Source organism: Prosopis cineraria, unplaced genomic scaffold, assembly GCF_029017545.1.
Source record: "Prosopis cineraria cultivar Desert tree isolate PC_DT_omini unplaced genomic scaffold, ASM2901754v1 PC4, whole genome shotgun sequence".
Taxonomy (NCBI): domain Eukaryota; kingdom Viridiplantae; phylum Streptophyta; class Magnoliopsida; order Fabales; family Fabaceae; genus Prosopis; species Prosopis cineraria.
Window position 1 is genome coordinate 6,935,076 of NW_026555335.1, and position 15,314 is coordinate 6,950,389.

Below are 15,314 nucleotides of genomic sequence, written 5' to 3' on the forward strand. Positions count from 1 at the left end.
TGTGCTTGTTTGCCTAATTATATTTATTTACGATTAATATGCAACCATAAGGGTTAAGTGAAACTTGGTTACTAAGTGATTATACTCACCTCTCAATTCTCAATATTTTTAGGACCTAGCTCATCAGATTCGAGTTAGGGAAAACATACAGAGACTTAGGATTTATGGAGTAATCCTTTATATGCCTTTCTTTTGTTACTTTCATGTGTATTTATTAATGTAATTGCCAACTAGAATCATTTGTCACAATTTATGCACTACTTACATGATTTTGTGTATAAATAGTGTATTTTGTACCCTAGATTAGTGAGTTTTTGTTGTGAACTCGTAGTTAGGGCCAAAATACTTGTACAAGTAGAAATATATGTATTTTGAGAAATTTGGAATGAAATTGTTGATTTTGTGCAACTTTTCCTCCCCTATTACATTTTGTGAAAATTGGGGTTGAGTGGTGATTTCATGTGATAAGTATTTTTGATTGTATGTGGTGTGTTACATCTGCAAGAGTCCATTGAGTGTTGTTGAAGGGTTGGTGTAAGCTATTGGCACGTGTGGTTAAGTTGGGACAACCCATTTGTGAGATTTTGTGAAAGTGTGGTCAAAATGGGTTTTGGTGTCCATCTCTTTATAGAAAATGAGTTTAAATGTGAAACTGATACCATTAGCTAGAGCTAGGAGAAATTCCGTGTAGATACTGAAATCACTTCAATCGGACGTTGGATGAAGATTTGCGACACGTTGGAAGTTTATGCCTATGTTGTCATATTACAACATTGATCTGTTAAATTTTATGCAATACCCCGCGACGCATGGCACAAAGAAGACACACCGTAGCGCATGTGCCATAAGCTGTAGCGCATGAGTCACTTTTTACACAAAGTTTGTTGGGTCCTAATCAATTTTCAAGCTTTTGCTTTGTCTTCAAAAACTCTAATTTAGAGTTATTAAATTATATTTAAGATTTGAATTGTTAAAATTGGATTCCTTTGAAAGAACATTTGAGAAATTCCTTTGTAAAACCTTATGCTTGGTAATCTTTTGAAGGTTAAACCTAGATTATCATGATTTAAAGTTAACTGCGGTTTAACCTTAGGGAGGTTACAAGGCATACTTGTTGCCTAGCATTGTAGGAGACCGCAAAAGATTCTTTTAAGATTGTTTTATTTTGATTTATTTAACAACTTCTTTATGATAGTATTGGTTGGATCTTGGTGTTGGTTATTGTTTGAATGATTTTGTGGGTCAAAGCATGTTATATCTATCAAGCCAAGTGGTTGTGTTGTTGCACCAATATAATGTTTCCTTTTATTTCTCTCTCTATGTTAGGAGTCTATCTATCATGCATGGCTCAATAGATTTGTTTGAAATTTTACTTCCTATATTTCTTAGAGTTTCTTTGTATTGATAATTTTTCTATAATATAAGGCTAACTTGTGTAATTTTTTACTCACATTCTGATCATAATCACCTAAGTTATCATTAATTACCCATCTCTCTAAGGCTGTATTTAGTTCAAAGGGAGGGAAGGGTTCTTAAATTACCTTGTTTGGTTTTATTAAAGGGGAGGAGAACGGAGGTAATAATTAAACTACCCTTATACTCTTATGTAAAAATATTTTTATTTTTTAACCTTTTGTCACAAAAATCAATTGTACATATAAACTCAAATTATATAATTTTTTTCTTAAAAAGCACCCTAACTTATCAATTTTTTTTACTTCTTCTCCCCAAATAAGTGACACTTTCATTAATAATTATATAAAACACTTAACATCTTGGGTAAAAATTTCATAGGAAAGAATTATATATGTTGGCCATTAATAATAAATTCCTTTTCCTATATCAAAGAATCACACATTAAACATTTAATTCTTTGATAAAAAAAACAATCCTAATATCCATTAAAAGAGGTTGCCTACCAAGGAAATTGAAATACCAATATTAACATCATTTTTTTACATAAATACTAAGATCAATAATTGTCATCATTAATAACAAAATATATAGAGCAAGAGTGTCTAAAATATTGAGCATCTAATAAAATATAATTATCGTTAAGAGCATCCAACATATTGAACATTTAACAAAATATTCAAAAGTCATTAATAATACTCAAGAACCACATTGTAAGCATCTAGCTAACGAAATATATAAAACTTAACAATAAAAGTCATCGTCTAATTAGAACTATAAAATATCGTCATTATCACTTTCTTTTGTATTGATGCTGGGTATTGAGTTGCTGCCCTAAGCATATCATTATCAGCTATAAGAGACCAATATATGTCAAGTAATCTTACAGCATCACACCTACACTCTTCAAGTATTTTTCAAATTTCTTCACCTGACAATTGTGGTACCTTCTTTAAACTTTGTCCCACATTACATTTCCTTATTGAATTGTCTCAGCCAGAGCTAACATTGCTCCTATTAACTCATTTAGATTAGCCTCCGTCTCTTTAGATATCCTCTTTGTCTTCTTGCTACATGCACCATTAATAGGGGTGAGTGCTCTTGGTCAGGTGAGTTTTCTTGTCTATTAGGCTCAACATTAATTGTAGCTCTATTTTGTGAGATAATGTTGTTAATATCATTAATAATTTCAATGACTTATTCTTAAGAATGACATCTCTTTCTCCACTTATGTGCTGTCTCTCTCTTATCTCACTAGCTCTATCTACTCCATATAACATCATCATTTTTTTCATAGTTTGGAAAAGGAGTAGTTCTCTATAATGCTGCTTTTGGTTTAGCCTAGAAAACAATGAAATAGCATATTAAATTGATTTGGTAAAAGGCAATTTAATTGCAAATGCATGCTTTCCCATTTCCAAAGACCATTAAACAAGTATAGCCATAAATTGACCAATTTTAAATTACAAAAGAATAATATAATTAATGCATATATAGGAAATTTACCTCAATTAATGCATCCCAAACTTCAAGCTTAGCATCCCATACTTGAGTTGTTGGATTCCAGGTAAACCCACTCAAATTTTTAAAAACGTCATATACATCTGAAAAGTTTTTCTTTAAAGTCTTCCATCAATTCTTCACCTTTTCCTTGTCAATTTGTTTATCAAATAAAGCACTCAAATATTTATATATGTTATCATAAGCTGTAGTTGTAAAAGTGTCATTAACTTTATAGCCCTTATTATATTTAGTCATAAAAGCATCAATGAGACATCATCCATTAATCTTGTCCAATTCAATGTTTCCTTATTATTGTTTAGTGCCATCCTATCACATAATATAATCGCATAATATCAATCCTAATATTAAAAGCTAAACAAATTTCAATGTCTATCTAAACAAACAATACATAGCAAATAAAAGTTAATGTAATAACAAATTTCAATGTCTAATCAAACTTCAATAAAACTCAATATAAGTCAATGTAATAATACAACACATTTCAATGTATATAATAATACAATAGATTCTCTAATTTATTGAAAAAAATGAAATTTCAATAATCAAGTCCATCCTCAAGAGCATCCAGATGTTCCTGATAACCTACCCATATCTGATTGGCTATATTTTCTCTAACAAGTTTACCTTGAACAACCTCATTAATGTCACCTCTTTAAGCATGATTATTATTATTTGAATGGTTTTGTCTTGTAAGGGCAGCATCAACTTCTTTTAAAAGATCTTCAACAAGGTTCATGCTCACAAGAAAGTTATGAAGAATGCAACATACATATATTATCATTTTTTGAGTTTTGATTCCATATGTAGGTTCAATTGCATTGGATAGAATGTCAAATCTTTTTTTTTTCAAAATGCCAAAATCATGTTCAATGGCATTGTGTAACTTTGCACTTCAAATGTTAAATAACTCTTTATAATTTAAGGGTGAATTCTGTTTTGAATATTCTTTTAAATGATAGCGGACTACCCGATAAAGTGTTATAAGGCCTCTTGTTAACATGAATCCAGCATCAACAAGGTAATATTTATCTATCATAAAGGAAAATAATTACTATAATAACTTTACAATCACAAATGTAAACTTTATCAAAATTGATAAAATATTTACCTTCAAGAATTATAAGCTTATCTTTTTGTATTAATGCATTTTTAATGATTATTGAGTCAGGTGCAGTACCTTCCTATCCAAGGAGCACATAAGTGGGCTTTAGATCAAATGTACATGCTGCTAACATGTTTTGTGTCGAGAAATCTTTCTACATAGTATCTAGGAGCATCTAAAGAAGGCACATTGACTCGTATATAGGTTCCATCAAAAGCACCGACACAATTCTTAAAATATGGAAAGAACTTCTTATCCTTTTCAATCTTAAGAGGGATGATTGAGCCATTAGGTTAAACAAGAAATTTTTCTTTTAAGTCAATGATAGTTGTCAAAACTTGATAAAAATGGTGACTAATTGTCTCACCAGAATGCCTAAACTAAAAATTTACTTCACAATTTTTTGCATAATGTGTCAATAGAGTTTTTGCACCATTTCTTTCACACTTGATCATCATGTGGGTACCAACCTCTCTTTCTAATATACGACACTATGCCAAGAAAGTTTTAGGAGTCATTTTAATGATATTTTGACTAGATAGACAATCACTAATTTGACTCATTATTTCATCACATGCCATTTCTCTCTTGCCACTTAAACTGTAACTTATTTTCTTCAAACACATCTCACTTGCATATACTTTTACAAGAACACAAGTAAGAAAAGCTAGTGCTCTTTGACATAATTTAAACCAGTGTTACATTAGTAAAAGATATTTAGATTCCTTGCTCATCTAACAAGGTAACCAAAAAAGCATAATGCAAATCAATAAACAAGCCACAATTATCATAAATGAGAACAAAAAATACAGTTTAATTAGCATAAAACAATGATCATATATATTACATACTTGGCTAAAAAAGGAAAAAAAGCATTAATAAATTTTTTATTCATTAACACTTACAAATTACTACATTTTTCTCTCATTTTATCCCCTTAACTCATATCAAAGTCCCTGTAAGATTTTTTTCGGACCAAGAAATAAGTGTATCAAGAACAAATACATGCAGCAGTTAATCCTCGATGCAAGAAAATTGAGGCATCTATACAATCATGTGTCATCCACACAACAGATACAATTCCCAACTAACAAACTCCTAAGTGGTCTAAAATTAACCTGTTTAACAATATGGACAATCCCAAACAATTATGCTCTAATGTCTTAGGTAAAAAAATGTACCATAAGATTAAAAAATCAATACTTGAGCATCTTACTAAGATTTCTAAAGATAAGAAATGTGAGTATGTAATTGTGACTTAAACTCCTCAATATCAAACACAAACAAAAGCCAAGTCGACGTAGAATACAATAGATACCAATAATAACATATCACCACAACCCAGAATTTAAAGTGGAGCTCACTACAAGCAATAAATATATCAGTTCCCTTTGGCTCTGTCGAAACCTCCAGAATAGAGATCTTAGAGCTTTAAAAAGAACGCTATAATATTCCAATTAAAAAATGCAAACGAGAACACAAGGAGTAATTTAAAGTCAAAGAGAGATTATAGGTTTTGTTCCACAAGTCAAGGTGAGTGGATTGTTAGAAGAAATATCCATTTGGCTCAATCATGAAGCTGTAAATTTCAAGAGCAACATAAAATAGAGAGAACAATTGGAGATAGAGAATCTCAAGCTATGAATTTCAAGAGCACAAATCTCTCACTTGGGTTCTATGACCTACTTCACAGATTATTAGTTACAGAGGATAAAGATGGTGAATCTTAGAACAGGGCTCGAACGGAAAGAAAAGAAAGCTTAGGATGAATCTCAGAATACGACGAAGTGGATGAAGCTCAAATCAAACAGAAATAGCAGATCCATTCAAAGCAAAGATAAAAAGTGGGCAACATGAGCAGAGAAGAACTCACAGTTCAACTGGACGATGTATGGTGAGAGTTTTAAAGAATCTGATGGGATGATGCACAGCGGGAGCTCTAACCACTTTAGAGAAGATGCATGGCGGGAGCTTCGAACACTCCAAACAAGATGCATGGTGAGAGGTTTGAGTAATTGAAGAAGACCCATGCATAAGAGAAACCAAACATTTGCGAAGATAGAGAGCAGTCGTGTGTTTATTTTCTTCCAAGGAAAATATGGGAATATAACAAAAATCATGAGGGTAAATTAGTCAATAAATTTATCTCTCTTCCAAAAAAATCTCAATTTAGAGGGAGAAATTTTTTTAACCAAATGAACAAAATGGACCCACTCCCTTCTCCTCTCCTTCATTTTCCTCCAACCAAACAAAGTTTAAAATAAAAATAGACTTTCCTTTAAAACAAAAATCACCTCAAGACATATTTTTCACTTCTATCTCTCCCTACAAGACAGGCATCACTCTGATCCTGCTACAATTACAAAAGGAATATCATATTGTTCGAACAACATTTTTATGAAACACAGTAAAATATATTAAGATAACTCTAATAATTCAGATAAAAATATAATTCAAATTTCGTCCTTCTTGGGTTTTCTTTTTAAAATTAAAAATAGTAAATAAGATGAATAAGTTTTTTAATAAAATATGATGAAAAATAATAATACATGTACGGATGAATGAATATAAGTTTTTAACCAAATTGAAAAATTATTTAGTTAATTATTATTATTTTTGGACCGACATTTCTTATTGTTATTATTTTTTCCCCCGGGCTGTGGCCCGTGGGTACTGGGTCGGCAGTGGGCGAAGAAAACTTGCAAGTTGGCCGGGTAAAAGATGGAAACATGAAAAAGTAGGGCTGTACCGAGTCATTGCCCAATTGCCCGCATAACCTTAACCTAATTCCCAAAATCCCCATTCCCCTGCTGGCTTGCTGCGTCCGCCGTTCCTCGACCTCCTAATCGTCGACGAGCATCACCTCGCAGCCTCGCCACCGATCAGAAGTTCGCTTCTGTTTGCCGCCTTCTGCGGTTGAGATCGTCATCGCCGTCGATCCCGAACTATCTGCCCGTTCTAGGCGTGGTAGTTCTTCTGCCTCTGATATGCCATTTTATCCAGGCTCCTTCACCGTTCGGGTTCAACTCTCCTCTCGTCATTCGGCGTGGTATTCATCGTTGCTCCAACTCTCTGGATGTTTTTTTTAACCTCGACATCGGTTCCTACTTCTATTGATTGGATTTATTCGGGCATTTACGTTTTTCTGTGCTCATTTTTGTTAGAAATATTTGCGAAGAATGATTACGTTTTCCTCTAAGTTTCTGTTCTTGTCTTTTGATCGGTTCTCGCATATTGTGTTTTGTTTTTAGTGGGTTCTGGCATGCGTAGACAGAATCTCTGGGATATAGCGTCTTTACCGTGTTTTTATTTGAACAGTTGTTCCTGTTTGTGATTGTAGATATACATATTATACATGGCAACAGCTGAGGCCGCTCCGGCTGCTCTTGGTCCACGATACGCACCTGATGATCCCACCCTTCCAAAACCCTGGAAGGGATTGATTGACGGAAGTACGGGTCTATTATACTATTGGAATCCTGAAACCAACATCACCCAGTATGAAAAGCCTACAGCGCTGCCACTACCCTTACCTGCTGGGCCACCTGCTGCAGCTTCTACGCCCAAGTTGGCTCCCATACCAGCGGCTCATTCAGTGCAACCTGGTGGGGTGGTGGCACAGCATGGGCAGCAGTTACTACAAACCTCTCACCAACAGGGACAGCAAATGAGCCACCTATCCCAACAGCATAGTCCCCAGGTGGCACAGGTTGCTCAGCAGCAACCTTCTCAAGGAGCACAAGCTGGACAACAACAGAGTTCACAGTCACTGCAGTCTATGCCACAACCAGGTTTGCAACAAGTCCGACAGCCGCAGATGTTACAGCCTCTGAGTCAGCAAATTCCACCACACCAAATGCATCATCAGATGCCACAACAAGCCATCCATTCACAACCTTTTGGGCAAGGAGCTACCCAGGATCATAGTTCATATATGGGACAGCCACAAGCTCATCAATTCAGTCACCAGAACCCACATTACATGCCGTATTCACAAAGCATGCACTCAAATGGGCAGCAAAGTTCCCAACCGATCCAGCATAACATGCATGGTCAGCCATTGGAAAATCAACAGGAGTTTAAAGCAGCATTCCCAAAGATAGAGGATGTAGATTTTAAAAATGGAAGTCAAGTTGGACTTTCACCATCCCAGTATCAACAAAAGAGTGCCTTGCCTCTGCAAAGCAATCAGAACATTCCTGTTGGTATTTCCTCTGTCCAGGGGCCACGTGTTGGTGTTCATGCTGGCCAAGCACAACCATTTGGTGCTTTGTCTGGTAGCATGCAGCAACCTTCTGCAGCAATTCAATCGCAGCAGGGTAGTGCTGATTTAGTTTATCAACATCGTCATAGTTTTCAAAACCAGATGGGCCCAGGAATGATGCATGGTCAGCCATCTAATGCCCATCCTGTTGACCTAAAGATGGGACATGAGGATAATTTACGTGTTAGAGCTGCGAATGAATATTACTACAACTCTGGCAAGGAGATGACATCAATGGGTTCTCAGCAGCCAAATATTGCACCAATACCTATTTCAAGAAATCAGCAGGCTTATCAGCAGGTTTTTTCGTGTGTCAAGTCTAAATCATTTCCATACTAATTTATTTGATGAAATATTTTTTATTGGTGTTTGACTGTTACTGACATGAGATTTTTTCTTCTTCTTTTTTTGGGTGTTATTAAAGTTCTGTTGACTTCTAATGATTAAGGGAAAATTTGTACTCCTAAATAACTACAGTTGCTGGCATACTGTTCTGAAAATTATGTTTATGTTTCCGATTAGATGCTATAAAGTAAGAAGAAAAAGCAGTTCAGGAAATATATCCCTTTGGGTGTCCTTGTACTTTTGGGAAAATGTCACTTCATCAGTCCTATCTGTACATAATGCTTGTGTTAAAAACTTCCCTTGTTCTCATTTATGTTGCTTTCTTAGTTAACCATTCTATTTTAATATTTTCTCTAGAGTGTACGTGTGATGTTCTAATTAAGTGTTGATCTTAAGCAGTTGATTGTCTTCTATATCATTGCAGGATATGAGGATCGGCAGTTCCCCTTTTCAAAATGCAACGCCTGGTGGAAATGGGGTAAATGGTGTCCCAGGGGATGGTATGCATAACATGTTTAATCCTCCGATTGGGGGCCCTCCACCAGTTGCTAGCAACTCCTTGACAAGGCCTCATGTCACTGATCTGTCACCTGCTGAAATTTACCGTCAGCAGCATGAAGTTACAGCAACGGTCCGTACTTTTCCTTTTGAGATTATTTTTTCTTGCAGTATGTCAACATTTTTGTTAACATATCTGGATACAGAGAGGTGTTTGATGTTAACATTTTTGTTGAATTTGTACAGTATCATGATTATCTCTCACATTAGAATTATGATTCTTTTTAACATAAAAATATGCTTCCTTGTTCATGTTTAATATGACTTTTTTCATGGATAGTGCTGTGCACAAAGTTTTTTGCAGCACACTGGTGTGGGTTGGGCTTTGTTGTCATGCAGATTACTTTTGTTTAAATTTTCTGTTTGTTGTATTATTTTGTCCTGGGCTGTTCTGACGTCAGTATTTGTCTTACATGGCAGGGTGACAATGTTCCTCCCCCCTTCATGACATTTGATGCTGCTGGGTTTCCTCCAGAGATTTTGAGAGAGGTAAGCTTACACACTTATGTTAAAGGTGCTGCATTTTTTTGATAATCCCTAATGAAGTCATGGGTCCACTCTTTTTTCTTTGGTCTTTTCCTTAAACTTTACTTTTAAACTCATCTGTTCTCACTTGTCGCAGGTGCGATATCTGCTCCGGAGCAGGAGCATATGTCGTACGCTGCAGCTATTGTCACACTTACATGTGCAACTACTATCCTGATTTTTGGAGCCTGCAAAATGGATGGTTGGAGCCTTTCTTGGGCATCTTCTAGAAGGGTGGTTCGCCCTTTATTCAAATTTCACCTTATGTGACATGGGATTTGTTGCTTATTGGCTCCGCCTCTTAAGTCTTTATTGCCCTTTTTAGTTGCTTCAGTAAGCAACCATAACCTATGGGTCTTTTTATTGTTGTCTGCTAAATTATGTGTGCCATTGAGTGTTATTGTTTTGTTGAAAATCACAAGGAACTGGATGTATCCAATGTTCACGGTGTTTATTACCTGCACATGCTCTTATTTCAGATCTATTCTGCGGGCTTCTCAACTCCAACACCTATTCAAGCTCAAACATGGCCTGTTGCACTACAGGGTAGGGACATAGTGGCTATTGCCAAAACAGGCTCTGGAAAGACATTGGGTTACTTAATGCCAGCATTTATGATTCTTAGACAGAGGCGTAACAATCCCCAGAATGGCCCCACAGTGTTGGTATTGGCTCCAACACGTGAACTTGCAACACAGATTCAAGATGAAGCCATAAAATTTGGCCAATCTTCAAGGGTCTCCTGCACGGTCTGTATTCAGTTTTAAATTTATCATAATCTTACTTTTATATTTAATCTTCGCTCAGAAATTTAGTCTGTTGACTTGGTTTTTAACATGTCTCGGCACGTCTCTCAAATTCATTCCTCTCTGCAGTGCTTGTATGGTGGGGCACCAAAAGCTCTTCAGCTAAAAGAGTTAGATCGTGGAGCAGACATTGTCGTTGCTACACCTGGCCGGCTCAATGACATACTTGAGATGAAGAAAATTGACTTTGGGCAAGTCTCACTTCTTGTGCTTGATGAGGCTGATCGAATGCTTGATATGGGTTTTGAGCCTCAAATCCGTAAGATTGTGAATGAGATACCGCCACGCAGGCAAACTCTTATGTACACAGCAACATGGCCTAAAGAAGTACGAAAAATTGCTGGTGACCTCCTTGTTAATCCTGTCCAAGTTAATATTGGAAATGTTGATGAGCTTGCTGCAAATAAAGCTATCACACAGGTATTGGATTAGTGCCCCCGTGGTTGAAACACAGGCTTATGATACTTTCTGCCTGTTGCTTTCTAAAAGCTTTTAAAGCTTATTTGTTTTGGTGAACAGTTTATGTTTTCCTTTCCTGGCAAATTTTGATTGCTGCTCTTGTAGGTGTGTTTCAAGTATTATTAGCGTAAGAAATATTATGCAATGAATAAATTCCTTATGTTGAGAAGATCTTTTGGGAATCTGCCTATCTCTTGTGCATGCTCCTGTGTTTTTTTCTTCTCGAGTATGTACATGCCATTATTTATGGAGAGATCAGCAAGTTTTATATATATGCTTTTATATCAAGCTTGGACACCTAATTTCTGGTGTGTTGGGCCGAACTTTGACAGCACAATGGAACAGACAACATATGTTCATGCTTGTTAGTATAAATAATTTTTTCAGCTTGAGCATGTGTCTAGCATGGCTGACACTGCAAAAGAAGAAAACAAAACATAACACCAAGAAAAAAAGATACTTTGAGACTAAATCCTATCTTGATTGATGAGATGATGGTCCATAACAGGAAGGAAATCCATCATAGGTTTGTAATTCTTAAAATTGGGGCTTCATATTTTTAAATTTTTCTATATTTTGTGCAAAAACACCAAAATCAGTATGCCTTTGGGAATGCTTGTGTATGTATAATGGAGATATAATTTCAATATTGGTATAAATTCTCGGAATCAATCCACAGAGTGTAAGTCCATTGGATTAAGCTTTAAACAGAGTAGAAAAGTGGAAAACACTGGGCCTCCTAGCTGTTTGAGACGCAAGGATCTCCCGATATAACACTGCTGACAGCCTACCTCTCTCTTCCGTTCACATCAGACCTGATCTGGTGTAATTCTAATTAAATTATAAATCTAAGTTATTTGGTGTCTACAATCCATGTAGCTGATTCCACCTAGTGGGATTAATTCTTCTTCTTCTTCTTCTTCTTGTTCTCTCTAGACTTATCTCTTGATTAATTCCATATTTGGTGCAACAATCAAAACACTCCTTCCTTTCTTTGTTTATGAACGTTGTGGCATTTAATGCTTAGATTTATTGCCTGGTAATTATGTTCCTGAGCTGGACCTGTGTGCTACCGATTCTTTTGCTACATTTTGGTCTATTTAAATGTACATTCTCCCTACACTTTGTACAGTCTAGTTAATCAGCTGACTAATGAATGTAATCAAACTATTTATAAGTATAATATTAATTGCTTTTATAGAAATAGAGATTTCAAGATGCTAAGTTGTTGCTTGGTATATAGCTTGGATGATATATTTTTTAGAGATCTTGAATGAGTTGGTCTTCCTTTTTGTCTTGTGCTCATATGTGCCATTTGCAACCTTTTTTTTTTTCCTTTGAATATAACTGCAATGTGAGATTTTTTTTGTATATGGTGATTCATTTTCCTTTTGATGTCCTGTAATCTTGAAGTATGTTGAAGTTGTCCCACAAATGGAGAAACAAAGGCGTTTAGAGCAGATCATCAGAGCCCAAGAACGAGGTTCCAAGGTCATAATATTTTGTTCCACAAAGAGGTTATGTGATCAACTGGCCCGTGGCATGGGCCGTAATTTTGGAGCTGCTGCAATCCATGGAGACAAGTCTCAAGGTGAAAGAGACTGGGTTTTGAATCAGTTTAGGACTGGGAAGTCGCCAATTCTAGTTGCCACTGATGTTGCTGCCCGTGGGCTTGACATCAAGGATATAAGGTTAGCTGCTTTTTAGTTGCACCTATAGTGTTTGACAGAAATTTATTTGTTTTTTAATATAATATCTGAATTATTAGATTACAGTTATCTTCTGAGTTTATGATGGTCTTTGTGCCATTCACATGTTCTCAATTACATTCTCTGAAATTACCAATTGCAGGGTTGTGATCAACTATGATTTCCCTAATGGAATTGAGGACTATGTGCACCGTATTGGACGAACAGGAAGGGCTGGAGCCACCGGAGTGTCATACACCTTTATCTCTGAGCAGGACTGGAAACATGCAGGTGACTTGATTAAAGTTTTGGAGGGTGCTAACCAGCTTGTGCCTCCAGAGTTACGACAGATGGCATTGCGTGGGCCAGCTAACTTTGGAAAGGATAGGGGTGGAATGAGCCGTTTTGACTCTGGTGGTGGCCGTTGGGAGTCTGGTGGCCGTGGTGGCACAAGAGATGGCGGCTTTGGCGGTCGTGGTGGCATGAGAGATGGCAGCTTTGGTGGTCGTGGTGGCATGAGAGATGGTGGTGGGTTTGGTGGTCGTGGTGGCATGAGGGATGGTCCAGGTGTGCAAGGTGGAAGAGGTGATTTCTTTCCTGGTAGGGGCAACAGGGGTCGGGGAATGGGTGGCCCTAGAGGTGGTCATGTTGGCTGGGGTAGGGGTGAACGTGACTCTCATGATCGTTACAGCATGGATGGGCGAGGACGTGGGCGTGGCCGTGGGCGTTTTGACAACAGAAGAGATATGAGTTACAGGAATAGAGGCAGAAGTTACAGCCGCAGTCCTGAAAGGGTTCGAACATGGGATTATAGCAGAAGTCGCAGTAGAAGCAGAAGCAGAACACGAAGCAGGAGTAGGAGCTGGAGTAGGGGTCGCAGTCGAAGTCGCAGCTGGTCTCGTGGCCAGAGTCGCAGTTACAGCCGGAGTTGCAGTCGCAGCCATGGCCGCAGGAGTCGAAGTTATAGCCGCAGCCGCAGCCGCAGCCGCAGTTGCGGCCGTAGTCAAAGCCACAGCAATGATAGACGTGATAGACCGGATCAACTTATTTCTGATCAGAATGAGCATAGAGCACAAGTAGAAGCTACTGAACCAAGAACAGTCACTACGTCTTCCAGGTCCCAGGGGAACTCACTTCTGGGTACTGAACATGTGGAGCGGCTACCGGATGTTGGTAGTATTGAGACAGTTAATTCAGGGGCTGTAGTGGACCCTTGCCTTCAATCAGATCCTAATGTCTAGAGTCTTGCTTTAATTCTCCTGATTTTGGAAGGGCACGTCCTACTTTTGCCCACCGGTTGGCTATGTTAAGCTCTTCACATATTTGGGGTATTGGCTTTGGATAATCTCACAGGAAACCGAGGTTAAATCATCCGAAGACTTGTTTTAAGAAATCTTCACACGTCTCGGTGGAAGTAGCAAATCTTAGGTTGGCTGGAATATAGTTAACATTTATTTTGATCATCTTTGCTGTATTAATTATGGAATTGGGATATTGGCTGCTGGGGCGCAATTCTTATATTCTTGTGTCGTCAAATGACCTTCGTGGTAATTTTTGTTTCTTTGGTTTCATTGAAAGTAACCCGTTATCTACTCGTATAATATATATTTTGCACTGTTCAATCCTTTTGTAGTGTAGGTTCTTTTACAGAGCAACATTGTCATCGCATCACCAAGTATTGTTGAGTGTCACCCAGTTTTAGGCATTTTCACTGCATAAGATCTATATGGCTTAAACCTGATGCATTTCTATGGATCTTGGTTGTGCTAATTTTGTGTTGTCTAAGATTGTGAATTAGAAAACTATGCCTTGAGATATATAACTGTTTTGTCACCTTCGATTCGGGGAATGGATGTTTTGGTAGTGTCAATGAGAAAACATAAAAATGGCTGCTGATAAAGTGGGAGTCATTTTATAGCCTCTACTTTTAACAACCTGTGCATTGTGCGCTGGGGGAAGCAAAAGAAAGTGGGTGGGCCCCAGCATGGGAAGGTGGTGGGAAAGAATATGGGATCGCCTTAGCAAGATTGGAGGCCTTGCAATGTATGGGCTTGGAGATTTGGAGCCTGCTAAGCTTTTTGATTTTCCAGGCCCATTCCCCTTGTATCTCTTGTCAGCATGATGTTGTCTCCAAACAATAAATTTATTCTTTTTTCTTTTTTTAAAAATGATTTAATTTAATTTAATCTATTTTCGCCACTTTTCTTTTTTACATCAAGGGAGCTTCAGTCAGAGACTTTTTACGTGTATTCTACCTGGTTCTCTTTAATCATCATTATTTGTTTAATTTTCTTCTATTTCTTGTGTTCTGAATATTAGGCCCTCAATCAGAATGCACCAGTCGCATGTATTTTGAAAAGAAATTTTGACTTTAATTTCTTGTTCCTTAAGACTGGAATACGCTTGTTGAAGTTATATGATTTTTTTTTATTATAATTTGGCCCCTCTCTTCAAGCAAATCGCTCAAGATAAATTCCTGGAACGTCCAATTTATTTAAAAAAGAGTCAGACGAACCAGATATTAAAATTTTCTATCTTGAACTGCCACCACTATTGGCGCCAAAAAAAAAGAAAAAAAAAAGAAAGAGCTGCCACCACGCTAAGCAACTTATCCATTGACCGGAAAATAT

General features: G+C 37.0%; 1 protein-coding gene across 1 annotated transcript; it reads left to right on the plus strand.

The window, feature by feature from the left end:
* The first annotated feature begins 6,789 nt into the window (after nt 1–6,789).
* LOC129308507 (DEAD-box ATP-dependent RNA helicase 46) lies at nt 6,790–14,306 on the plus strand. Its single transcript, XM_054949635.1, has 8 exons — nt 6,790–7,088; nt 7,380–8,603; nt 9,073–9,279; nt 9,627–9,695; nt 10,211–10,480; nt 10,607–10,957; nt 12,410–12,687; nt 12,848–14,306. The coding sequence occupies exons 2-8, from the start codon at nt 7,395–7,397 to the stop codon at nt 13,923–13,925; spliced, it is 3,462 nt and encodes a 1,153-aa protein (XP_054805610.1). The 5' UTR covers nt 6,790–7,088; nt 7,380–7,394; the 3' UTR covers nt 13,926–14,306.
* Nucleotides 14,307–15,314: the final 1,008 nt, after the last annotated feature.